The sequence below is a fragment of the Periplaneta americana genome, chromosome 9 (genome assembly GCF_040183065.1).
Source record: "Periplaneta americana isolate PAMFEO1 chromosome 9, P.americana_PAMFEO1_priV1, whole genome shotgun sequence".
In the NCBI taxonomy this organism is placed as follows: Eukaryota; Metazoa; Arthropoda; class Insecta; order Blattodea; family Blattidae; genus Periplaneta; species Periplaneta americana.
Genome location: NC_091125.1, coordinates 35,082,236 through 35,108,357, shown reverse-complemented (window position 1 = coordinate 35,108,357; position 26,122 = coordinate 35,082,236). Strand labels below are relative to the sequence as shown.

The following is a 26,122-nucleotide window of genomic DNA, read 5'->3' as shown; positions in this document are numbered from 1 at the left end:
GCCTTTATACTTCCAAGTTCCCGGTTTATATATTATGTCATCATATTAGAATGCTTACGATTATCAACATATCAACATTAACGTAAATAAATTTGAAAAAAAACTGGAGTAAATCGTACAGTACAGGTTCTAACGTGGATACTTACTTTATAAGTGTTATTATTAAGAATTGTTTATCTTCGTCATAGACTAAATGCACATTTCATCTCGAACCATCTCAAATAGCAATGACAGAAATCTACATGGAAATATTCACGTTTTATGCAGCTTTCATACTTCAAATGTAGGTCAAGTTAAACTCATTTGCCATTTCTTGAACTCCAACTTCTAGTCTAGAAATGCTAACTTCAGTCTGATGACGTACTATGAAGTGTGAGCGTCTTGTTGCTGACAAGTGAAAGAGACATGTCTAGATGTTGTCGTTGAAGTTAAGATATTGAAGTCAAGACCCTTCCAAACGATTTCTTACGTACGATAAAACCACATTTTTGTATTACAGTACAACATAAAAGAAAATGTATAGACACATTTACTATTCCCGGCTTCGCTCCAAGCCATGAATACATGAGACTTTTTATAACTGATGTTTTCATAAAACCGCGTAAGATTTAGACTAGGGTATATCTATTATTTAAAGCAGTGAATACTCTCATGATTTTGCTTGTCCTTTGTTATTATATGTTTAACATGATTTTCATTAAAGAGGGTCTCCAGAGAGTGTGTTTAAGGATTCGTAGTGAAATGAGAACAACTAGTGGGATAAATCGAAAGACACAAGAAAATCTCATAACCTATCCACTTTTCCGTAAATATACAACTAAATGCCTGATGCAGGAATTAAGATAATTAGACCTAATTAGAATCATTCTTCACTTCCCTAAGCGATAGATCCCTTAAGAAGAAAGGACAGTTGGAAGAACAGTTTGGCCTCAGGAAGGGAAAAGGTACCCGGCACGCAATTGGACTACTACGAACAATGGCGAAAGATATCTGGAGAGGAATAAAGAAGTGTATATAGTATTTGTGGACTTAGAAAAGGCGTTTCACAGAGTGAATTGGAACAAACTGATGGATATCCTGAAGAAAATAGGTAGCCTATGGATTGGAAAAACAAGGGGATGTTCAGTAATCTTTATATGAAACGATCAAAGTCAGTGTAGGAAGAGGAAGTGAAATAGGGAGAGGAGTACGTCAAGGATGCTCTTTATCACCTACCCTGTTCAACATCTACTTGTAGGATTTGGTAAGAATTGTTTTTCACAATATGACAGAGGTGATAGTAGGAGGAAGAATAATAAAGTACATAAGATTTACTGATGATATAGTGTTCTTATCACAAGAGAAGACGATACTAAGGTATATGCGACTGGTGCTAAATGACAGCTGTGAGTAGTATGGGATGAAGATAAATGCAAACAAGACGAAGACCATGGTTGTCGGAAGAAAAATAAAGAGGTAAACTTGAGAATACTAAATGAGGCAGTAGAGCAAGAGAACATCTTCAAATAGTTGGAGTTTACTATAGGAAGTAACATGAGCTGCTGCCAGGAAGTCAAAAAGAGGATAGCAATGGCAAAGAAAACTTTTAATAGGAAAAGGAGCATCTTCTGCGGACCTCTGGAAAAAAGAACTAAGGAAAGACTTCTGAAGTGCTTTGTGTGGAGTCTAGCATTGTATGAGGCAGAAACAAAGACATTACGACGAAATGAAGAGAAGCGACTAGAAGGATTTGAAATGTGGATATGGGAAGAATGGAGCGTGTAAAATTGACAGAAAGAATAAGAAATGAATCTGTGCTAGAAAGAGTCAGTGAAGAAAGAATAGTGCTGAAGCTGATCAATAGGTCTAGGATTCTTAAGTACAGTAAATATATATTTCATTTGCACTGTAATAAAAACTCGTAGTTTCGGACAAGGCTACTTAAGCATATATTTTAAATTTTATTTCACATGAAAACACATATTTTGACTTTCCGTTGCCAACCAGGCCACACCACCCCTGGCCGCTGACCGTGTGGTGGTCAACCTGGAACTAAAACATTGGTAAAGATACTGAGACATATTGCTACGTATTAAGGTGTATAGCAAACCTGAAAATTTCGTCAATAAATTTATGGCCATAAAAATCTCATCCAGTAGACTGTACATAATTGATCCCACTGTTCGTTTCGAAACGGATGAGGAACAGCCAGCAGAAGTGGATAATGAAAAAAAGAATATCTACAATCCTACCATTCCCTATTACCTCAAAAAAAATACCAGCTAAAAGAGCTTGAAGTAATCGGACTTCTGGTTGGAGCAAGAGGTACCGCTACTCTCTTCATGAAAGATGTGTTTAAGAGAGTTGGAATACCTACGTCTATTATTCCGATTGTAACCTTAGCTGCATTGAAAGGATCAATTGCTCTCCTGAAGAATCACCTATATTGGAAATCAAACTAAGTTCAGTAGCATTCTTTACTTTTTTGTAACACTTACCTTTCTAAAAATAGGTATATTTTCACTAATCTCAAAAAAAAAAAAAAAAAAAAATTATTTGCAGTTATGTACTTGTACGAATTTCACTGTTAAAACAAAATCAATGGTTTTTTATTAACTTGTAAAAATTTCTATGGTTAAGTACTCTTTGTCCCTTGTGGCAGCTCACGAATGGTGAGAAGATATATAAATTTACTATTCTATAAAAATGAAAACAATATGATCTATAATAATAATAATAATAATAATAATAATAATAATAATAATAATAATAATAATAATAATAATAATAATAGTAATAATGTGCCGTTTTAGTTTCGGCACTCCGTGTTTCTTTCATTCTTTTTCTTTTTCTTCCTTATTCATGTCATTTTTCTGTTGTTAGTTACTCTTACTTCTCATAGATGGCGTCCTATCCGCCATTTTATGTCTCTTACTTCTCACGTATAAGGAGTGAATTTAAGTTATAACGTGATATGGGTTTTTGAATTTCATTGGCTCTGTTCTCATTATTAATTTATTAGCGTCTTTTTCCGGTGAAGAGCGGTGGACGCGGAGAGTCTTGGGTCGACGCTTGAAGAGAATAAGAGCTGGGGTTTTTGTTTGGCGGTGATCTGTGATGAAAGATCTGCTGTAGTCGGGACTCGATCTGGGATAGTCTCTAACTACGTGTGGAAGCGTGGCCGAGCTGGATTGTTAGAGTTGTGTGATGATGGTGGCATGATGTTGGAGAGAGACCATTGTTGGTTGGTTTCGAGGCTGGTCTGCCTACGATCATAACAGGTTTTTCAACATCAGTAATTGTACGTTTCTTTTAAGTAATATAAGTATATTTGATCTCATTCAGGGGATTATGTAATTCACTTTTGTTTAAAGTATCCGCTGGCATTTCGTCAATGGTATATTTTATATTAGTTGTGTTTACCTTCATATTGGTACTTCCTGCCGCATTCAAGAAGTATAGTACTGTCAACAAATTAACTTATACTTATAATCTGTTATTACAGATTGTGTCGCTATTATGTGTAATGGGGAATGCCAGTTGAGTGACGAGTAACTGGCAAGCCAGACCCGAAGGATTAGTAGAGTTATAGTTGACTTTATTCCCCCTGCATCCATTTTGTTTAGTTTCTTATTACCGGAAGTGTTATCTAATAAATGTAAACAGATAGTTTAATACTTATGCTCAGTGTTTCATTTGTTCCACCTCACCCATGAGACTATCGACCCTATCGTACGTTTGACGGGAGGGTAAAAATATGTTATTTATAATTATTTATACTAATTATTCTAATTAAACAAGAGGCAAGCCGTGTCAATAATAAAACTGTTTCCCACACTTATAAAACCAACTGATATCGGTAGATGAGTTTCAGACTTTACTGCTTAGGATAATGCTACATATCATCAGAGCAAATGAATTGAAAAGTAGGTCACATAAAATCAGTATTCGGAATTTTAAAAATAAGACCCAGGAATATACAGAGCCAAAAGATTTTTGAGAGATGTATTATATATATATATATATATATATATATATATATATATATACAAATGAAAAACTAAATACTGGTAGACGACATAATTCATAAAAATAACATCGTAATATGCAATCGTGAACATCATCATCATTGCCATTTTCATTCCTCGTAGCTTTTCTTTATGGTTATAGTCAAAATTTTATTTATTTTCGCTATCTGATGTGGCTTAATCATGAATCTGGTTCCTTTGAGGGGAGTATTTATTGATTTTATTTGAAGTTATTCTATAGTAGTTTATTTTTTCCCATTAAGAAATTTTACGTATCTATCCATGGGCTAGTACTTTCTAATGTCAAGCCTCATTATTATATTGTATGGTTGATTTTCCTACCCTCATTCACGATTCATCCAGTGTTACTTATGTTTTGAACACTGAATTAGTTTGAAACAATTAACTGGTGTACTTTAACCTTTTTCGCCTTTATATGAGTTTTTATGCACAATTTATTTTAATCCATTATCTTGTTTCAAGGTCACACTGTAAGTACAAATTTGGCTCACAAAAAACATCATTTTCTGTAGAAGCAATAATGTAATATTTCCTTAAATAAGATGAGCCATTGGAGTGCAAATCAGCTCATGGTGTTTGTTATCGACAGGCACACATTTGTGGACATCCAATCAAGGTCGCGTCAGTAAGCAGTGACTACTTAGTGAGACGTTTCATTTAGGCCTACTAGAAATAAAATTGAATGTTTATTGTTTATGTAACCGCAGTGTTTTATGGGTCTGAATAAGTTTTCTACTGAACAACACGTATTTATTTATTACGCTTATGTGTAAACAGAGTTGGTTCGTTAAATTCAAAGTCGATTTGAAGAAAGATTCTCGAGTGTAAATGGTCAGGTCCTTCAACTATCTCTTTATAACAAATTTCAGGCAACGAATGTCTTCAGATTAAGAAACCAAATACACAGCGTTCACACCGAAGAAAGAGACAATATTTGGTCATAGCTTGGAAAGTTGTTCTGAAAATCTATTCAGCGCCTTTCACAACAAAAGAGGTTTTCTTGTGTCTCTCTGCAAGAGTGTAATTGCTAAAATCAAAACCGTATAAAATAACTGTGGCACATAAGCTTCAACTGATTGATGCTGTACGTATGACATTTTCTGAGTGAATTCTGAATGATGCCGAAGAAATAGACCAATAATGTTCCTCTGACAAGGCTTGGTTCCACCTCTATGAATATATTATGCACTGAAAAAATAATTATTATTAGTGACCTGAAAAGCCTAATATAGACCTATTTCATAAACTGTCCTTCCACGTTGAGAAAATTGGTGTATGATGTGCGAATACATTTTATTGCATCACGACATGTTCTCATGTTCTCTTTGTACTTTGTATACCTACTGGGAAATTGAAAGGTAGTTGAAATAAAAAGATATATATTGTCGTCTTATATTTATTCACAAATTGTTAATTATAATACATTTGATTTATTCACTGAGTGGTGCGGAGATTCTACTTTCTGAAACTTCCAGACTTCCTATTCTGATGAGATTCTCTGCACCAATATTGGTGGCGTCCTCTTTCTCGTGGATGAGGACAAGAGGCACGTGGGAGTTGATGATGCGGATCAATTTGCTGCCCCTGATACCAGCGGGAATGGCTACCTTCTCTACTGGCAGATCATTCAGGATGTTGATGGCCTGGATGTTGCGGAGCGCAGAGGGAGGGATGACCATGGCTGACTTCTCTGAACCGGCTCGCAGAAGCTCGTGCAGCTCCTGGGTGTGAGGGTTCTCAGCCAGGGAGGACAGACCGTGTTCTACCACGTAAGCGCTCAGGGCATCGCTATCTGCCCTTGCCTTCGCTACTACAATAACTGGCGTGTTGTATATGTCGCGGAGGTTTAAGGGAGCCGGATGCATGTGAGGTGCAAGGGAAAGGGCACTAAGAGGATTTGGGTGGTTTAGTGAGGGTGGAGGGCTGTAAAGGGAAGGGGCTCTCAGTCCCAGTCCCAATCCCAATCCCAAATGTGGGAGAAGTGCGTCAATTGATAAGGAATCCATACCTAAGGCAGGAGCACCTGGAACAAAATGTATTATTATTAGGATATTAGTTTTTTTTACAATTTCAAATTTTAACTATTTCTTACTATTAATGTATTTACATATACACAACTATTAAATTGCATATATTTGAAGAAACACATACATAAATATACAAGGTGTGTAAGAGGATGTTAATTACTAAAAAATTATATTATAACAAATCAAGAAGTAAAAAACCTAGTTAAAAATATACGAGTTCATAGAGGAAGTCACAACTTAAAATTAAAAAATGATTTTAAATTTTGAACTAAATAGCTTTAAATATTCATTAAATCCAGACGTTTCAGATGGGCAGGGCATGTAACACGTATGGGCGAATACAGAAATGCATACTGAGTGTTAGTTGGGAGGCCGGAAGGAAAAAGACCTTTCGGGAGGCCGAGTTGTAGATGGGAGGATAATATAAAAATGGATTTGAGGGAGGTGGGATATGATTGTAGAGACTGGATTAATCTTGCTCAGGATAGGGACCGATGGCGGGCTTATGTGAAGGGGGCAATGAACCCCCGGGTTCCTTAAAAGCCATGAGTAAGTATAGTTATAAATATATTTAAATATCCTACATTTTCCAACAGATCAGATAATCATGCAACAAAACAAGGATGGGTTTAAACAGATATTAAATATACAGGGTATATTAAACAAAAAAGAATAGTAATATTGTGAGAAAGAATAACAAATTATATTAACATGAGATTACATTACTGGAAAGAAAGATTCCATTAGAAGTGTGATACTGATATAAACGTGTTTTACAACAAAAAAAATAGTTAAATTTAAAATTGGAGTTGCGCATCAAGTAATATTCTCTTATAAGTTTCTGAAATTAATTATCTGGAAAATTTCTTATCGTTGAACAGAAATAGAAGAGTACAACTAAATCAGTGAAGTACAGTAATTAAATGTATCTGGAGATTGAAAAATATATCACAATATAGACGAGGTTAAGATTACATAATATCATTAGAAACAAAGACAAAAGTTCTTAATATATGTAAATGAGTTGTGTGCGCATAAACTAGATGCATTACAGATAAGGTTCCTAGTACCATTATTATACTTCACAAGATTGGATCGACAAATAAATAATATCATATACTAAAATTAAGACAAAACTCTAACACAAGAAATGGAAACAACACCTAAAGCAAACGAACATAATTTACTAAGAAAATCTGGCTTTGCAATATTGCACTAAAGAGAGAATAAAGACGGGATATAGAAGTCATGACAAAAATCTTGAGTTTTCACGACAGATATTATAAGATATATTCCATAGCTTGTTCACAACGATGAACGTGATTGGCACGACTACGACAACGATATAAATGTAGAACCACGTGTAAATATATAGACATTATAATACTGTACTGCAAAAACGCTAAGGAAGAGACTAGTGAAGTGCTTCGCGTGGAGTGTAGAATTGGGGCAGAAACATGGACATTACAATGAAGTGAAGAGAAACGACAGCCAGAATAATAAATGAAGCTGTGTCAATAGAAAAAATGGACAAAGAAACAATAATGTTGAAACTGATCATGAAGAGAAGAATAAATTTGCGGGGTCAATAGCTAAGAAGAAATTGCCCAGTGAAGGATGCCCAAGAAGAAATAGTGAACGGGAGAAAAGTTCGGGTAGAAAAAAAATCAGATGATAAGAGAATATAAAGGTATACGGATTGTATGTGAATACTAAGAGTATAGCCTAAGAGTAATGCAGAAAATAGGGAAGGTTGGAGATTGCAGGGAAAGACCTGCTCTTGGATAGAAAACTTTGAATGGAAATGAATGATATAGATTTAATAATGAATGTTACATAAAATATCATGTACATCAGTAATATTTTATTGAAGTGAAATATGGAAGTTAAATTCATGATATTGTACTGTAGAAAAACAACCAGTTTCGTGAGATTTACTGTTCTTGAATATGAAAAAGCCAAAGGGCATAGTGGAAATTTCCATATAGACTATAGAAAAAAAGAATAAAAAAGCAAATTTTAATTTATTATTCTTATATCTAAATCATAATTGTCTTTCGGTTAATTTTATTATCATTCTTTGTTGATTTTCTCACTTGCTAGTGTGAGCTGGCACTACGGATAATTCTAATATTCAACCGCGATTTTCATTAATTATTTTGTTAATTTTCTTCTAAGCTCTATGGATTTTGCCACAGTATACAATTCCTTTACTGCATAATACATTCAATATTCCATTTGGCCTTACTATACAATGTTCAATATAGTAAAGAACTGATATCAATAATAAATTTCGATAAAATTACATTACATTTAATGTAGTCTATTCTGTTGAGTTTACTTCCCAGCACAATTTAATTGGTGATAAAAGGCAATATATATTAAATTTATAAACAGAATAAAAGTTTCTGGAAGTTGATAAAGTAAAAAAAAAAAACGAAGTAGGAATGAAATTAAAAATAAATTTGAAAAAAAAATTATGAAAGTGAATAACGGAAAAATACAGGAAAAAGTATTCTCTCATAAAAAGAAGGAAGGCAACAATGGTTGCTGAGTCTGATATATGCAAGATGAAATACAAGTCGGAGATATTTCTATTCTCTAAGGGAAGAGGAAGAAAAAATCATTTTGACATCGTCGACATCGATGGCAACGCTGTGTTGGTGGTGGAGATGTAAAATATGATGATAATGAAATATTATATGGGCGATAATAACTGTGTTATACTTTAAACCATGTTCAGACAGTGTAATTCAGAGTGTATTCTATACTTTTAACAGAAAAGTCCATGCTATAATACTGAACGTAATGAAGGGTATTTATTAACTTACCATATACCATGAGTTTCCTGATATTGGCGTCTGAACTGGCCGAAACCAGACCCAAAGCCAAGAGGAATACTACGAAACTGTGCATGTTGATGCGTTTCCTCGAGAACACTGTCAATGAACAGAGAGTGTGGAGGCGTCCTTTTATACTAGCATGTTGTCCCCACTATCTTCTCCACAGATGTTTTTCATCATTGTAAGAATAGCTGCAGCAGTCCATACGTCAACAGAAAACATGTCAGTACTGTAACATTTAAGTTATATAGTAACGTACTGTTCTAATAATAATAATAATAATAATAATAATAATAATAATAATAATAATAATGATAATAATAATAATTTTTCTCTTTTAGGATTTTTCTACAATACAGTAAATATCTTTCACGAAAGAAATTTTGCTCCTCCACAAATGTCTAACCACAGCATCTACTTCAGTACGATCTCTTCTAGTCACACTTCTCCTATTGTCATTGTTCTCTTGGTTTATCTCTTTTCTTCATCTCCTCCGCAATCCACTCCAGCGTCATATTCAGTATCCTTCCATTGTTTATCCTTTTCACGTGTTCAAGTTTTAATCTTCTTCTTCAATTACTTCAATAACATTCTTTTCTATAGCCATAATTTCTCTAATTCTTAACTGAAGAGTGATTTTCCAAACGGTGCTAAGCAATTTATAAACGATTTTTTATTTTATAGGTTAACGTTATTATTTTCCATACATATATACAGGAATACACTTGGAACTTTCCAAACGGTGTTATGTTACGTGTTATTCCCATCATAATCTCACAGTTTTTTTTTTTCCGAAGTGTGCTGAGTCAGTAGTATAAATGTTCCAAACAGTGCTAAGTCATTGTGCATGTGATATTAAAATTATTATTATTAAGACATTACCTACTTTCAGTTTTACATGTAATGCAAAATGTTCAAATAAACAAAGATAATTACTAACAGTTCAAAATATTTTTTTCTAAGGTGTGTTAAGTTAAATGAATTAGCACATTTTGGAAAATATTAAAATGTTTAACAGCATTGTTACCTAGCACGATATCAATGTCCAAAAACTAAATTCTATCAAAAACTCACTTTTCATAATGTCTTAACTGCAAAACTCTCCTTTAAGTACCTTCAAGATATTTCCATTTATAAAAAATCATGTTTTTGACTTAGCACCATTTGGAAAGTCACTCTTCAATGTTTTCCCTTTTTGATTTTCTCGCTGCTATCCGCCAAACGTCCATTTCAGAACCCAATAATATGTTTCCGTATATTATATCTGTCTAAGATTCCGCTTCGTATAACATAGCCTAACACCTTTTATCTTAGAGTTTTGTTTTATTTAAAATGTTCCTACTTCAAATAACTAAGCAGAACATGACAATTATACTCCTTTCTTCACTTATCTTCGTAGTTGCTTGTACGCTACAACAACCTATATTGATCATTTTCCGTTGCATTTGTCGTTGTAAAGTATCCTGCCTTCTTCTCATTACTTGGTTTTTTTTTAACATTGTACACTTGTTTCGTAGGACTGCGGTTGCGGCCGCCAAAATTAGTATCGCAAGAACGCAATTAAACTACAACATACTTAGCTTATAACTTAGGTTATAGTATAGGCCTATACTAGAAATATCAACGCTCTTGTTCCGCTGGGGAATAGTGATAAGGTTTTAAAAATTTAATAAACATGTTGCATTTTTGCAGACATACAGCAACGCCAGTTTGTTGAGCTAATTTCCTTATAGATTTTCGTGGTGAACGTTCGAGAATAGCGCCAATATAATCATGTAGTCTTTGTTAAAACTGATCTGTTTCTAGGGAGTTTTTTTGTTTGTTTAATACCGCCCGCGTGTTCGCAATTTTATCCACTATTGTGTACTTATGTACTGCCTGCCTCGTCGACGGTCGAATATTCGGAAATTTTTGCAATAAACCATGTATACACCAGGTAAGAAGATTCATACTTATTATAATACTATGTTCTTCACACAAACACTCTTTCTTCTAGTGTCAAATAACGAGGCAATCTATGCAGTAAAATTGTACAACACGATGGGCGCGTGGAACTTGAAGGGAAATCGGAGAGCAGTGTGCTGAAGACGGTATATTAGCGTCGGCCTATCCACATACATTAGGTCGGTAAATCAAAACAATAACAACTCTGGATTTGAAAAATTGATTATACTGCTAGTCAAACATGATCGAGCTTCCTTATTCAAAATGAATTTAAAGCCATTCAGTTGATTCAGCATTTATTACTGCTCCCTGTACGAGTAAGTCGGAGTAGTCGGAGTCTAAAGAACTTTAAGTCTGTTTTACTTAGAAATATATCCTTATTGCGGAAATTTGTAAATAATTTGTTTTATATTACACATATTTTACTCTTTTTGATATTTCACTTAATTTTTCATATCTATTAACACAGTACGTTCTCGCCATGTAATACATATTGTAATATAATATAATCTTATAACCTACTTATATTCTTCATTAAGTAATTTATATATTATTTACTAGCTTGTTTATATTGTCAATGCATATTATTTATATGTCCAATATTCGTAGATCTCTCCCTGTATCTAGTCTAGTTGAAGCAATTTCTATATAATTCAATTTGTTTATACTCTCATTATGAATTCTATGCATCTGTTATTGGTATACTGTCTTTGTAAATGTTATATTATTGGCTAAGACCACGCCGTATAAGAGCCCGGTTCTTACGGTAGTGGCTAGAAATTAATATTTTTTGTTGTTTACTTTTGAATTTGTACTCACTTTGCTTATTAGCTAAATAAATAAATAAATAAATAAACAAACAAATAAATAAATACATACATACATAAGTAAATAAGTAAATAAATAAATAAGTAAATAAGTAAATAAATAAATAAATAAATAAATAAATAAAACATAATCGTCGAGTTTATCTCAAGCAATTTCCAAGATCTGTAAGCTATATATGTGTGTTTCCCTTTATACCATCTTATGTAACTAATTTTAATAATACTTACTTACTTTTCTACTTACTTACTTACAAATTACTTTTAAGGAACCCACAGGTTCATTGTCGTCCTCACATAAGCCCGCCATCGGTCCCTTTCCCGTATAAGATTAATCCAGTCTCTGTCATCATATCCCACCTCCCTCAAATCCATTTTAATATTATCCTTAAGTTGAGGAGGAGTTAGATGTAATAGCGTGTGGAAAAATATCAGAGATAATATGAAAATTGCAGCTGAGCAGAGCATAGGTTATTATGAAACTAAAAAACAAAACATGGTTTGATGAAGATTGTTGCATGGTAGTAGAAAGAAGGAAAGAGGCAAAATTGAAATTCTTACAGGATCCAGTTGCGACGAATAAAGATATTTATTTCAATGAAAGACGGGAAGCAAGTTAGGAATTAAAGAAAAACGAGATTACTTGAAGGAAAAACTGAATGAGATAGAAACAAATAGTAAGAATAAAAACATTAGAGATTTATATAAGGGCATACAGGAATTTAATAACGGATATCAGGCAGAGGTAAAGGCTTGCTTGCGGATACTCATTCAATTCTGAACAGATGGAAAAACTATTTTGGGCAACTACTAAATGTAGGCCTACATAGGTCAAATAGAAATGATCTGGACGAAATTCAAATACAAACTTCTGAGTCATTTATATCTGAGCCTACACTTTCTGAAGTCGAAATTGCGATGGAAAATCTGAAAAAGTACAAGTCTCAAGGTATCGATCAAATTCCAGCAGAATTAATACAAGAAGGTGGAAACGCATAATCTAGCGAAATTTATAAGCAATTTTCATAGGAAAAAAGGAGAAAAGCTTCTAAAATATGGAAAAAAGGGACAAAAATTTGCTGTTTCACTCAACTATTTCGGAAAATCCTCCTTCTGTTACTTTAACTAAATGAAATTAACTCATTCTTAATTAACGTCTCTATAATTATTGTAGACTGTATTCAGTATTCGGTAGGTTACATATCATTCATCTGTGAAAACAGTGCATCCAACAACAGTTCCATCAGTTTCGATTAAATTCTACTTCAATCAGGATTTGGACACCTTCGACATGAAATTTGTATTAAACTTGTTAAGCAACGCAATTAGATTCACTAACAGGAGACCACAGATTCAAACAAAATTAAAAGGAATGTTCGTTATAACACTCAGATTGATCAGCTTAATGGATTTTCAAGACAACCACTTTTATCAATTTCACTATGCTGCCATCTAGCGACTGCGAAATGAATCACGTTATAACCCTTATGGGATCGCATAGAGAAACTGTTTCCATCTAGCGGTCGTTACCAAAAATAACTTTTCTATAGTGGAGACCTGGTGGTTGCTCACTTTCTACGTTGCCATTTCATAAAATGGGAATGGCCAATCTAATAATTATACAGGGTGGACGTGAAATAGCCTTGTAGATTTCCAGAGCGAATAGCTCACGTCATATGTAACAAAACCTATAATATATGTACTGATGGTAAAAAGTTCACAGGTTTTTTAAAGAATGCTTTTTTTTACCAAATGTTTAACAATCTCTTATTCGGTAAGTATTGCGAGTAGGATCGTGATTTTTGTCCATATTGATAGGAAATCTAATAAAGAATAATTTATCCGTCTGGCGTATTTCAATAGAGTGCACAGTTTTTGTGTAAAGTTAATTTTAATTTTAAAAACTTCTAAATTTAAGCCATTGCAAGATGCGAAGTGGCAACGTCTCGGCAGAGAGCAGCTCACCTACCGAGACACACCGAGTTCGTTGACCTCTTACATCTGTATCACGAGTAGAGTGCTTTAGCGGCGATGTTGCCGGACTGCTGAAACTTCAAACTTAATTTTCTAATTAACCGTACATTTAATCACAAAAGGTAATATAGTTTTTTCATTAATTTACGTGTACCCTAGCCCTTTCCAGGCTATATTACTTCCACTCTGTATGTGTCCAGTGGTTACAAAACATAGTAGCTCCAGACAGACAGATCTAGTGGAGGCAACTCAAGCCAATAAATTTTCCATTGTTGCAGGTGTGATTTGCCTTCAAACCCGCGTTCACTGCTATGAAACGTATAGCAAAATACAATGCAGTGAAATTCAAGAAAAAATTAAATTATGAAATGTAATGTGTAAAATATTAGCTGTAAAAGTGTAGAAAAGGGGATTATGGACAGAGTAAAGCGAAAAAGGGATAGAGAACACAAAAGGGAGGGGGGGAGAGAAAGTGCTGAAAAAAATCTCATTTCTCATCTTTAGGCAACATTTCACACACGATGTCTGATTTACCCTACAAAAAATATGTGTACCTAAAAATCGTGACCTTTGTCATAAAGTTCACTTCGGTTTGTAGTAGTAGTAGTAGTAGTAGTAGTAGTAGTAGTAGTAGTAGTAGTAGTAGTAGTAGTAGTAGTAGTAGTTTTATTTTGCCTGGCAGAGTTAAGGCCATCTCTTCCACTCAACCAGGTTTCAATAATGTACATGAAATACAAAATTATGTGATAGATTACAAAACAACACAAAAGAAGATGCCTTAGAAATTACATAAAATATAGTAGAAAATTACAGATAGTCAAGATCAGTTACATAATATAAGGAGAATATAAAATAAAATAGAAAATTACATATAATCAAAATCAGTTATATAACATAAGGGGAAATATATATATATATATATATATATATATATATATATATACACATACATGTGGATTACAAGACATAAAAAGTTGAAAGGCAAAATTGTACTATATGGCATAACAGACACAAATGATTAAGTAATAGATCTATATCAAGATAATAAAAAAGGAGAGGGAGAGAGAGGGAAAAAAACAACAACTTGGTAATTTATGACTATTTAGAGACTTTCGCAAGAATCTAGTTGTGTTCAATAAAAACATATCTAAGTAGAGTGTACTTAAAAGATTTTAGACTCCGACTGCTCCTGATTTCCTGTGACAAGGAATTCCAGGAACGGGCTGTGTCTGTTGTGAAGGAAGCAGAATAGAGAGATGTTTGAAGATATGGAATTGATAGAACAAGGTTATGCTGTGAACGTGTATCACGGTTGTGGTGGGATGCTAAAAGTGTGAAGCGAGGAACTAATAAATAGGTGTAAAATTTGTCGGAGTTACACAATATGTCATCTGAACAGAAGGCCATAGTCGTTCGGATATCCAAGCATATCAAAATATACCTACTAATTATGTGTCTTGTACATAAATTGTCTGTAGTCAAGATATGACTTAAGAAGTTGTTGATCCCTATTAATAATATACCTGGTGTTTTCTACAGATTAGTTTCCGAAGCTCGTCCGGTAACCTTGACTTGAAAGTCAATAACACTATTGTTTGCACAGGGTACAAAGTCAAACATTAGGGCAGACTATTTTTAGTCATAATTGTACACAGTGCTAAGTGGAAGAACAGTAAGGGAGGATAAAATCACGAGTGTGGAGATAACATGAAACCAGAACACGGTAATGGCATAAAAATTTTCCCATTAATCATTCTAATACTTTTACCCATCCTTACGAACTCTCAGCTGCCACGAGCCCAAGTAACTTTAAAGTGATTGCATGGGCAGAGTCAAGTTACGACTGTCGGCAAACTGATTAAATGAATGTAGTTCACGTGGCAGTAGGAAGTGCCGAACTGCTTGACAGTTTCAATAATCCTGTGATGGATCAGCATTAGAAATTAATTAACAAACTCGTTTGATTAGCTAACGTTAAAACTATTCCTCTCCCTATCGCAAAACTTTTCCCGCGTCTGAGTCAACTTGCAGTTTCTTAACAAAGGGAACAGATTTAATACTATACGTAAACAACAGTTACTACTACTACTACTACTACTACTACTACTACTACTACTACTACTACTACTATGCTGCTCCTGATACTACACCATATCACCACTGCCATCATCATCAATATGCGTCTTAGGTCCAATGATCTTTCCATCTGTATCGAGTTTACTTTAAATGAAGTCTGATTTCCCTATAGTTTCATCGATTACACAAACATTTTGTTTATTTAATTTATTTTTTGTTTTAGTTATATATTTGAAATGGAATTAAAGGCGCATTCATTCGCAACAAATACTTAGGCAATTTTAATATGTATTGTATAAATCTATACTTTTTGTTATTTATTTCTTTATTTTAAGTTTATTTCATTCACTCATTCATTTAGTGTTATGCTGAAGAGCAGGTCTTTCACTGCAAAACCCAGCTTTCTCCAATCTTTCCTATTTTCTACCTTCCTCTTCATTTCCTCATATTATGATCCATCTATCTTAATGCCGTCTATCACCTGATATCTTTTTCTACTCTGAACTCTTCTACCGTTCACCATTCCTTCCAGTGCATCTTTCAGTAGGAGTTTCTTCTCAGCCATTTACCCAACCAATTTCTTTTCCTCTTCCTCATCAGTTTCAGTATAGGCCTAATTCTTTCTTCACCCACTCTTTCCAATACAGCTTCATTTCTTATTCTGTCTGTCCACTTCACTGTTCCATTCTTCTCTATATCCACATTTCAAATGCTTCTATTCGCTTCTCTTTACTTCGTTGTAACGTCCTTGTTTCTGCCCCCATACAATGCCACACTCCATTCAAAGCACTTCACTAGTCTCTTCCTTAGTTCTTTTTTTCAGAGATCCGCAGAAAATACTCCTTCTTCTATTAAAAGCTTTCTTGGCCATTGCTATCCTCCTTTTGACTTTCTGGCAGCAGCTCATGTTACTGTTTATAGTATACCCCAAGTATTTAAAGCTGTCCACTTGCTGTACTGCCTCATTTATGAAAGATAGGAAACATCGCTTAGAAAAGACCAGCGTCCTCAGTACAGAAAATCAAATGGTGCAGTTCGTGCAAGGCTCCATCACTTATTTTAGGCAAGGAGGAGACGATACTAAGGGATGGCAAAGGAAGCTTTTAATAGAAGAAGGACCATATACTGCAGACCTCTAAAAAAATTAGGACTAGACTAGTGAAGTGCTTTATGTGGAGTTTGGCATTGTGTGGGGCAGAAACTTTGACATTACGAAGAAGTGAACAGAAGCGACTAGAAGTATTTTAAATGTGCATACGGAGAACAATGAAGCTTGTGAATTGGACAGGCAGAATAAGAAATGAAGCTGTGCTGGAAAGAGTGGGTGAAGAAAGAAAGATGCTGAAACTGTTCAGGAATGGAAAAAGGAAATGGTTGGCCTACTGTATGAGAAGGAACTGTCTACTGAAGGATGCACTGGAAGGAATGGTGAATGGAATAACAATTCGGAGTTGGAGACGATATCAGATGATAGACAACATTAAGATTTATGAATCAAATTATGCGGAGAATAAGGAGAAGGAAGAAAATAGGAAAAATTCGAGAATGCTGGGTTTGCAGTGAAAGACTTGTCTTTGGGCAGAAACCTGTGAGTGAATGAGAAATTTACTCATACATTTAATTTTCGTACACTTTATTCCGTGTAATTCAATACAGAAGAAAAATATTTACGGTAATAGTAAGCAATATTTTTATACTCATCATCATCATCTTCTACACCATGTCTCTTCAGACTTCTTCGAATTATGCAGCCGTAATTTATTTGGTTATCTCAAACATATTTTTCTTTGTAAATTGTATTATACAATCAGTTCGAAACTGTAGTTAATTCCCATGTGCTTAACATTCAGTTTGTAATATTAACATGCAATTTTATATCTTCATTAGTACTCGTGAAATTGAGCTATTACTCCTTTATTTAGTTAATTCTCTGAGAAAATATATCACGGAACTCCAAGTAATAAATCCAAATTAAGTAGATCTTAATTTTTAACTGATCTTGACAATGCCAATGTTTCCAAACAACATATATCAAAAGCATAATTTTATCCCGCTGAAGAGGTAGATAGAGGCGGAAGAATCGATGCAGTTGTGATTGATTTTTCGAAAGCATTTGATTTGGTGCCACATGACATATTAATAGATAAGTTAAGTAGGCTAGGAATAGATAAAAGAGTGGTGCTATGGATCCAAGAATTCTTAAAAGGTAGAACCCAGAGAGTTAGAGTAGGTCATGAAATATCGGAAATTGGAAATATAAGTTCAGGGGTGCCACAGGGCAGCGTTCTGGGTCCATTACTCTTTATAATATACGTAAATGACCTATGCCAGAATATTACATCAAATGTGAGGCTATTTGCAGATGACTGCATTATCTATAGAAAGATTAGAAATAATTCAGATGTAGATGCTATTCAAACAGACTTGAATAAAATTTATAACTGGGCGTTAATGCATAGGATGAAAGTAAATGGTTCTAAAAGTAAATCTATAACATTATTTAAAACCCGAGAGGAAACTAGTCTTAATTACGAATTCAGTGGTGTTGTAATTCCGCAAGAACAATGTTGTAAATATCTAGGAGTGTATTTAAACTCCAAACTTTCTTGGGGAGAGCATGTTGATAATGTTACTGGTAAAGCATGGAGGGCACTTCACTTTATTATGAGAATCTTGAGAAAGGCTAGCCCCAAATCGAGGGAAATAGCATATCTCACGTTAGTGCGACCGTTAATGGAATACGGAACTACATGTTGGGATCCCTATAGAATATATCAGATAAATTCCTTAGAAAGAATCCAGTATAGGGCAGCTAAATTTGTTACAGGTAAAAGAGAAGATGGAAACGTAACGATAAAAGAACTTAAATGGGAAACTTTGGAAAACAGACGTAGAAAAACTAGAATAACATCATTGTATAGAGCACATCTAGGTCAGAAAGCATGGGTAGACATAACGGCTCGGTTAGAAAAGCCAACGTACTATGGTAGGAACAATCATGATTTTAAAATCAAATGTAGGAAACAGAAAACGGATGTAGGTAAATTCTCATCTTTAAATAGAACTGTAAATGATTGGAATGACCTACCTGCAGCGGTCTTTGAGGGCTGTCCTTCCTTAAGGAGATTGAAGAATAAGTTAAAAAGTTGTGTATAAAGTGCAAATTAAAATTAAGGCGACATTTAACATTTAATTTTTTAAGGTGACATGTATTTATTTAGCCTGACGAGTTACTTCCTTGGTTTGAATTGTAAATTATTTAAAAATAGCGTGTAGAAATGTTTAGTTTAAATGTAGTTCTGTTTATAAGTACAGTATGCGTAAGGGTGTAATTATTTGACTTATTTGAACTGTTGTATCAATGAAGCGAGGTGAGTCAGTGAATTTATGGTTTTACAGTGCAGTGAACAGTTCCGATCAGTGATAATTTATAGCGTCAATGAAATGTGTTCTATAGTGTCAGTGAAATGTGTCCTAAAGTGTCAGTGAAATGCCTCATAGTGCCACTACAGTGACTGAGATGAGAGTAAAGTGAAAGACTATTGAAACTTATGTAGGGCCTATACATAATAATGTAGGTTGTAATGTAAAATTAGGTATTTTATTTATGTTTTATTATTATTGTGTTAAATTATATTGTGTATTATTATTGTATTGTGTATAAAATTGTAGGCCTATTGTGTATTGTATAATTGTATTGTGTATTGTAAATATTGCTTATCATATCTTTATTGTGTATTGTTTATACTGTGTATACCACTGCCACCGGGTGCATGCCCACTTGCAGTGTAAATAAATACATACAATACATACATATTGTAATATACAAAGTGAACCGTAATAACTTCAAGAATTTCAGAAGGTTATTCTGTGAGATACCAGTATTTCAAACTAAAACGTTTAATGCAATTTTGCTGGTTTTAACTTTCTTTCCGAGATAAAAATTGTTTTATATAAAACATTTCATAGAGTGTTTGGGGAAAGCCATTGATTTAATTCCCAATATGCTCAGTCAGTTTAAGAGGGTACAGTAGTTTATTATGACTACTATTACACTTTTACTACGTCATACTACTTTTGACCAATAAAACGGTGCGAATGGACGTGTTTCATCCAATCATGGCTGCTTATGGCTATAATTTTGTCACTTCCCTAGCATTTGTTTAATTTGATCATTTACCTAGCATTTGTTTGTTTTTATCAGCCCCCTATCATTTGTTTCTTTGTTTGACCACATTTCAAACTGCAATTCTTTACGGCATTATAAAACATGCTTTGCGATCGTAATTTGTTTTCCTCATAGATAGTCGACTGAAAATGGCGGCTCCGTTCAAACGTTTTGGTGAAGCTAACATTAGTGAAATAGAATTCTAGTAAGTCAACTAATATCTATTTTATTGTACTAAAATCCTTTATTTCTTCTAATCTTTATATACTTTCTTCTAATCGCATAATAGTCAATTAAATCCCACTCTTGTTTTGATTTTCTCCAGATAAATCAAAATCTCTAGTGAGATTACTGTTGATAATAAATTATTGAAAGCATTTTAGTTTAATCATTTAAATGTGCAGAAATTTGCGTTTGCAAATAACAGACATCTCTAAATAAATAATAAAAACTCATTCACAGTATTATATATATACTAGTGGCTTGTGCAGCAAATGCTGCTGCAAACTAAGTTTGTTAGACGTTCAAATAAAAATTTTTCAGATTTATTTTCAATGAAGAATACTTGTCTATTTGATAGTTATTTGCTTCCATAATAATGAAACATACTCCCTCTGAATGGATTTTTTTAGGCCAAATACTTTTTCTTGAACCTATCCAACTTCAGTTTTTGAGTTTCAACGCGAAAAAGCAAGTATCAATGTCAGGACGATAGCAGTAGCTATTTCAGGTCATTGTGGTTTGTAGGCAAAAGTTAATAAAATGTCGGGTTTGCTAAGAATTCGAACAACAGCATTTTCGTATAGCTGCTGCATGTAGAACTTGAAATGTATCATTTTATTCTACTAAGAGATCTAACTGAAATGATCTGGAGACTACACAATTTTCTAGGCCTCTTATTTTATCAGTAAGTAATACCTTTTGATCTTTCCTTAGGAACTGTAATTTTTGCGCTCTCTCGAGCCAGTACTGAAGACAATGACACATATCAATATCTACACTACACCGCCATTAAGTATATGAAAAAACCCAACCCCACTGGTTAATACAAGTATAAAAATATTTGATTTTTAATAACAATATTATTATCTTACTTAAGATTTGTAGTTATATATAGCAGCCACTCAGTAAATTATAGAAATGAAGATCTAAATTAAGATATTCTCTACATTTACTTACATAACCTCAAAACGCTTCACTTTCATGTCATCAATATAGCATCAATATTGAATACAATTAATGAAAAATATATGCATCATGATATTAACTATAATAATATTTAATTTGTAATGGTAATAATGTCATCAAACCACCTCAAGTTTCGTAGATTTGAATATCCAATACACAGCTGTACTCAGAAAATTATACACTGCAGAATCAATTTTTAATAACAAATTGAATTGAGCTCTAAGTATGTCGGCAATCCTGCCATGGCCTTCGTGTAATAGCCTATTGTTTATTGTAGTGTGTGTTTTGTTTTGAAATTCAATGAAGTCGGCCGTGATTCAATAAAATTAGTTCTCAAAACTGACAACAGATGGATTTTGGAAAATTGGAAAATTATGTTTAAAAATTGACATTTCACTGAAAACTACTACTTTTCCGAAAAACTTTGAGTTCCAAGCTTCAAATTGAGGGGTCATTTATTGAAATTCGTCCAGCCGTTTTCCCGTAATTTCCATTACCAGTTCAAATTATATATATATATATATATATATATATATATATATATATATATATATATATATATATATATATATATATATAATTTATCATACGAAAACTAGTCGCAGACGCTATATTACCTTTAAGCCTACTTGTCCTTGGTAGGAAAACAGGCTCATAATAAAGTCATTGGCAGTAATTTACAAAATATAGTGATAATGTTCATAATAGCTGCTATAGGTTTTCCCATTCATAACGCGTTGGCACTTAGCCTACGAAAGTTTGTATAGCGAAAAACAGAAGAGCTTGTGGTTACAATTGTTGTAGCTGGAGATAGTATATAAAGAAGATGAGTGCTATGACTGGCATCATTTCTTTCAGTGCAGACACACGGACAACATGAGGTGCGCGATCCTTCTATTGGCTCTGGGAATGGCAGCAGCCTCCCAAATTCCAGCTCGCCATAAGTTGCCTATTTACGGTAAGTGATAGGCATATCTTCATGTAAGCAATACTTTCAAATTGAGGAGTTCATTCATGTAGGCTATGTAGAAATGGTGAAATAATGATAATGTGGTAATGGAGGATGATTGTAAAAACCGAAATATCCTGGTAAAATCTGATCATGTATACATTTTATTTATTGGAAATTTTATAGAATATGGCAGATATTGACCTTTAATTCTGTGAGTAGAATTAAAACTAGTTGAAGACTGTGATTTGAAAGAATTTAAAATTTAAATAACCTGATTCTATACGAAAAGATTTTTGGAATGTAGAATATTTGTAACCTAAATTAGACCTCACTTCTTTAAACTGCATAAGCGTGAAATATTTCCCAGGTTAAAGCGAGGCACTTTCGATTGTAAAATAGAAACACTAAAAAATTTACAAGATATATTTAGTCGTACCAGTAATACTTAGCTTATGTGGGAATATAAGCTTCCTGAAGATAATTTCTGAATGTTTAAGAGTGATCATGGGTGAAATCTCCATAATATACAATTTATTTTAGGTAGAGTCTTCATACTTTGTATATACTTTGTCCTTGCTATAAGTGCCTTGCAAGTAAGTTTTATTATAATCATATGAATGGTTGAGTTATTCAAAGTCAAGAAATAATTGCATATTTTCAAAATCTGTCTCCTCTTACAAACTGTAGCCTAAGTCCCTTACATGACACTTATTTATAGCATCTGTGATATGATTGGAAAGGAACTAGGTCTAAGTATCCAGAATTTTAAATTTGCATATATAAATAGAGAAAATTGTTTTATAAATATGCAACGTTAAAATTTAAATTTTTACTATCGACGAGACATGTTTATTTTTTAATTTCGAATGTATTTAGTTTATGAAAAAATCTCGCTGTACTCGTATAAAAACACGCAATAGAACATATAACTGTCCACTGCTGTGTAGTAACAGTTAGAATGTCTGACCGTGAAAAAAGTGGGCCTGGATTCAAATCCTGGTTGGGACAAGTTACCTCGTTGAGATTTTTCCGGAATTTTCCCTCAACCCATTAAGAGCAAATGCTGGGTAACTTTCGGTGCTGGATCCTGGACTCATTTCGCTGGTATTATCGCCTTCATATCATTCAGACACTAGATAACCACAGTAGCTGATAAAGCGTCGCAAAATAACCCACTAGAAAAAGATATACAATTAATTACATGTTTCTACCATCAAAATTGTACTAGCCTTTGCACTTTACTTTAACATGAAGAAATATGCTGAAAAAGTGTGAGAAAACACCTTGTAAGGTCTGCATGGAATTCAAGTTCAAGGGTGCAGCCATTTAAATATGGCGTAATTCTTAAGCTGCCAAGCGACGCAGAGTACTGAAACTTGCTCAACATATAAATTAGAGATTGGTCATTCATTTTCACAGAAACAAAGTGTGATTTTTGACTGAAAATGAACAAAGTTTCCCCCTTAAATAGGCAGACTTATATACTATTATCATTTATAAGAAGTGAATAACAGGATAAAATTTCCAGGCTTTTCTTTTATCTATAAATAAATTGTCAATATTTTAGTAAAACCTAAACCTTATAACAGGGAAATTAAATATACTGTGAGTTCACAGAGCTAACGGCTTCAAAGCTGGGTACAGGTTCAAATAAAGTGCACTGGTACAATAATTAACATGGAGGGATGAGATAATTATTCTGCCTGCCATTATAATTTCACTTTAATTCAAATGTACTGAATAAAAAAAAATATAAAAAAATAGTACAAATGACGATGATCTCATGAGATGAGTTAGAGTATGAGAAGAAAGTCATCAATAACTGCAGAATGAAAAAAGAAATAGGCAACAGTGGTATTAAGAGTGAAGGATTTTGGAAAGCTTGGAGGGAAAAGGAAGCAAAAAAGAAAATAAATGAGAGAAAAAGAGAGGGGAAGGAGAGATAATACTTGAAAAGACAAGAAAAGAGGACGATCACCTCAATTACTACAACCATCACTACTATAACAACTGTCAATACCACCATTACCTTCATTACTGTTCTCAGTCCGGGGAATTATTTATAATTAGCAGCTTAGAGTATATCGCAAGTTAAATGCTCAATAATTTGGTAGATTGCTCTATATCCCAGGAGGAATGACATGTTGAGTTAAAAATCATTACTCAGAACTCAAAATTCAATTTGTGTTTCTCCTGATCAATTTTATTAGTGAAGTGAACTTTGTTGCAGGTTTCGCAGAGCAATATGCTCCTTGGTCGGATATCCGCAACGTGCTGGGTGAATCCCCACTGTATCACCTCCTCCTTGACAACATGTTCGGCGCCCATATCAGCCCACTTAACATCGAAGCTCTGCGAGCTGGTTCTCAGTGGGGAATGGCGTCCAGCCCAGAGAACAACCTTCGAGAAATTTCCAACAAGGCAATAGTTGTGTTGACGAAGGCCAATCCCGAGGGCAAGGAAGGCGTCGTGGTTCACTTCCTGGAGCGCGGACTCTCGTCCCTCGCAGAGAACCCCAGCACGCGCGCCATCCACGAGCAGTTGAAGGCAGGAGCTGAGAAGATCGCCCTCATCCTCCACGCCCCATCCTTGAACAGCAACCCGGCTCTCAAGCGCCTCCGAGAACAGCCGGTGACCAGGGTGGAGATCCCGGAGGGAATGAAGTTGAACAACATGATCAGGGCTACCAGCAACCGCCACGTGCCCTATGTAGCTATCCAGGACAAAGAGGAATTCGACGCCCTGGACATAGATGGGATTTTGAGACTGGGCAGTCTGGAAGTTACCGAGAAGTCTCTGATCAACAACAACTAGATACAAAAGCTTCAACAGATGTATTGAAATGATCATAAACAAATAAAGAGTTGATGCAATTTTTGTCTATTATTTCCAAAATCTGATTGATGCCCATGTCAAAAGCTACGAAACAAAGTCATTAGATAGCGGCTTAATTGATATTAAATTAAAATTATGTTGCACTTGCTTTAATGTGACAGGCTCATGTCAGTACATTTACTGGCACGTAAAATAATTTCTGCGGGACAAAATTCCGGCACACCGGCGACGTTGATATAACCTCGGCAGTTGCGAGCGTCGTTAAATAAACCATAATTTGATTTTATCTCTACCCTTCACATAAAATACTTTGGATCAGTGGTTTATCTTACTTAAATGCCACTCGATACTTTTCAATTGAAGGGCTCAAATTCATAGTGGGCCAAGCGCCATTTATTAAAAACGGAGAAAGCAAGAGTTAAAGTTAAGTGAATACCATAGTTTAATGAAGATTGACGTATCATTTGGTTTTAATGTGTATACTTTATATTACTTGCTATATGTTTTCATTGAGTTATGGTAATAACTTCACTTTAACCCTCGTTTTCTACGGTTTTAGTAAATGGCGCTTGGCCCACTATGGTTCTGAACCCTTCAATTATAATTGAGGGAATATGGGATGGGAATAACGAAAATAACATAATTACTCCGAAAAACCTGTTCCTACGTAGCTTTGCTCATCTTAAATTTCAAACAGTTTGGTTATCTCAGTGCGCTACTCAAACCAGGTACTGTATATCATTTCAAGGGGGGCACAGAATTGCCTATATCTTGACAATGTTAAATTATGTCTTACTTGAGGAACTTTTTCTAAAAAAACTGATGAAGCTAGACAGCTGATTTTTACAGGTCATGAACATATAACTTGACTTCATACTGAAGTCTTCAATTTATTTTCTTACTAAGAAATGTTTTTTCCCCATTCATATATTCTTTTCTTCAATTCTCAGTAGCTACATTATCCCCTGTAACAACACCAAAATTAAACAAATTTCAAAAACATTGTTCCAGCACATACAAATAAATAACTGGTGAAATTTTCAGCTACCTAGACCAAATAGAAGCTGAGAAAAGGTTAATTCTTTATGGAAAAACTAAACTTACAGTAAATAAGCAATAAATCAGACTTGCATACATATACTACCCACCATCCCCAGAAAAACGAAAAATTAACATGGACATAAATTTTGGAATGATCACATATGGTATATATCATTTTAAAGAGAAAGAATCAAAGAAAAAATTGGGTAAACAAAAAATATT

General features: G+C 34.0%; 2 protein-coding genes across 2 annotated transcripts; one reads left to right on the top strand and one right to left on the bottom strand.

The window, feature by feature from the left end:
- Positions 1-5,410: 5,410 nt before the first annotated feature.
- Positions 5,411-9,015, bottom strand: LOC138705641 (uncharacterized). Its single transcript, XM_069834231.1, has 2 exons — positions 8,887-9,015; positions 5,411-6,051 (listed from the first exon to the last, which is right to left on the bottom strand). The coding sequence occupies exons 1-2, from the start codon at positions 8,969-8,971 to the stop codon at positions 5,459-5,461; spliced, it is 678 nt and encodes a 225-aa protein (XP_069690332.1). The 5' UTR covers positions 8,972-9,015; the 3' UTR covers positions 5,411-5,458.
- A 12,897-nt stretch (positions 9,016-21,912) lies between these two features.
- LOC138705640 (uncharacterized) lies at positions 21,913-24,897 on the top strand. Its single transcript, XM_069834230.1, has 2 exons — positions 21,913-22,030; positions 24,255-24,897. Exons 1-2 carry the CDS (start codon positions 21,949-21,951, stop codon positions 24,836-24,838), a joined length of 666 nt encoding a protein of 221 aa, XP_069690331.1. The 5' UTR covers positions 21,913-21,948; the 3' UTR covers positions 24,839-24,897.
- The last annotated feature ends 1,225 nt before the right edge of the window (positions 24,898-26,122 follow it).

Excerpts from the sequence above, each read along its gene's own strand:
- LOC138705641 (XM_069834231.1), bottom strand. The coding sequence starts at position 8,971 with ATGCACAGTTTCGTAGTATTCCTCTTGGCTTTGGGTCTGGTTTCGGCC. Across the intron at positions 6,052-8,886 it reads CAGGAAACTCATGGTATATG|GTGCTCCTGCCTTAGGTATG; the intron begins GTAAGTTAATAA and ends ATTTTGTTCCAG.
- LOC138705640 (XM_069834230.1), top strand. The coding sequence starts at position 21,949 with ATGAGGTGCGCGATCCTTCTATTGGCTCTGGGAATGGCAGCAGCCTCC. Across the intron at positions 22,031-24,254 it reads CCATAAGTTGCCTATTTACG|GTTTCGCAGAGCAATATGCT; the intron begins GTAAGTGATAGG and ends ACTTTGTTGCAG.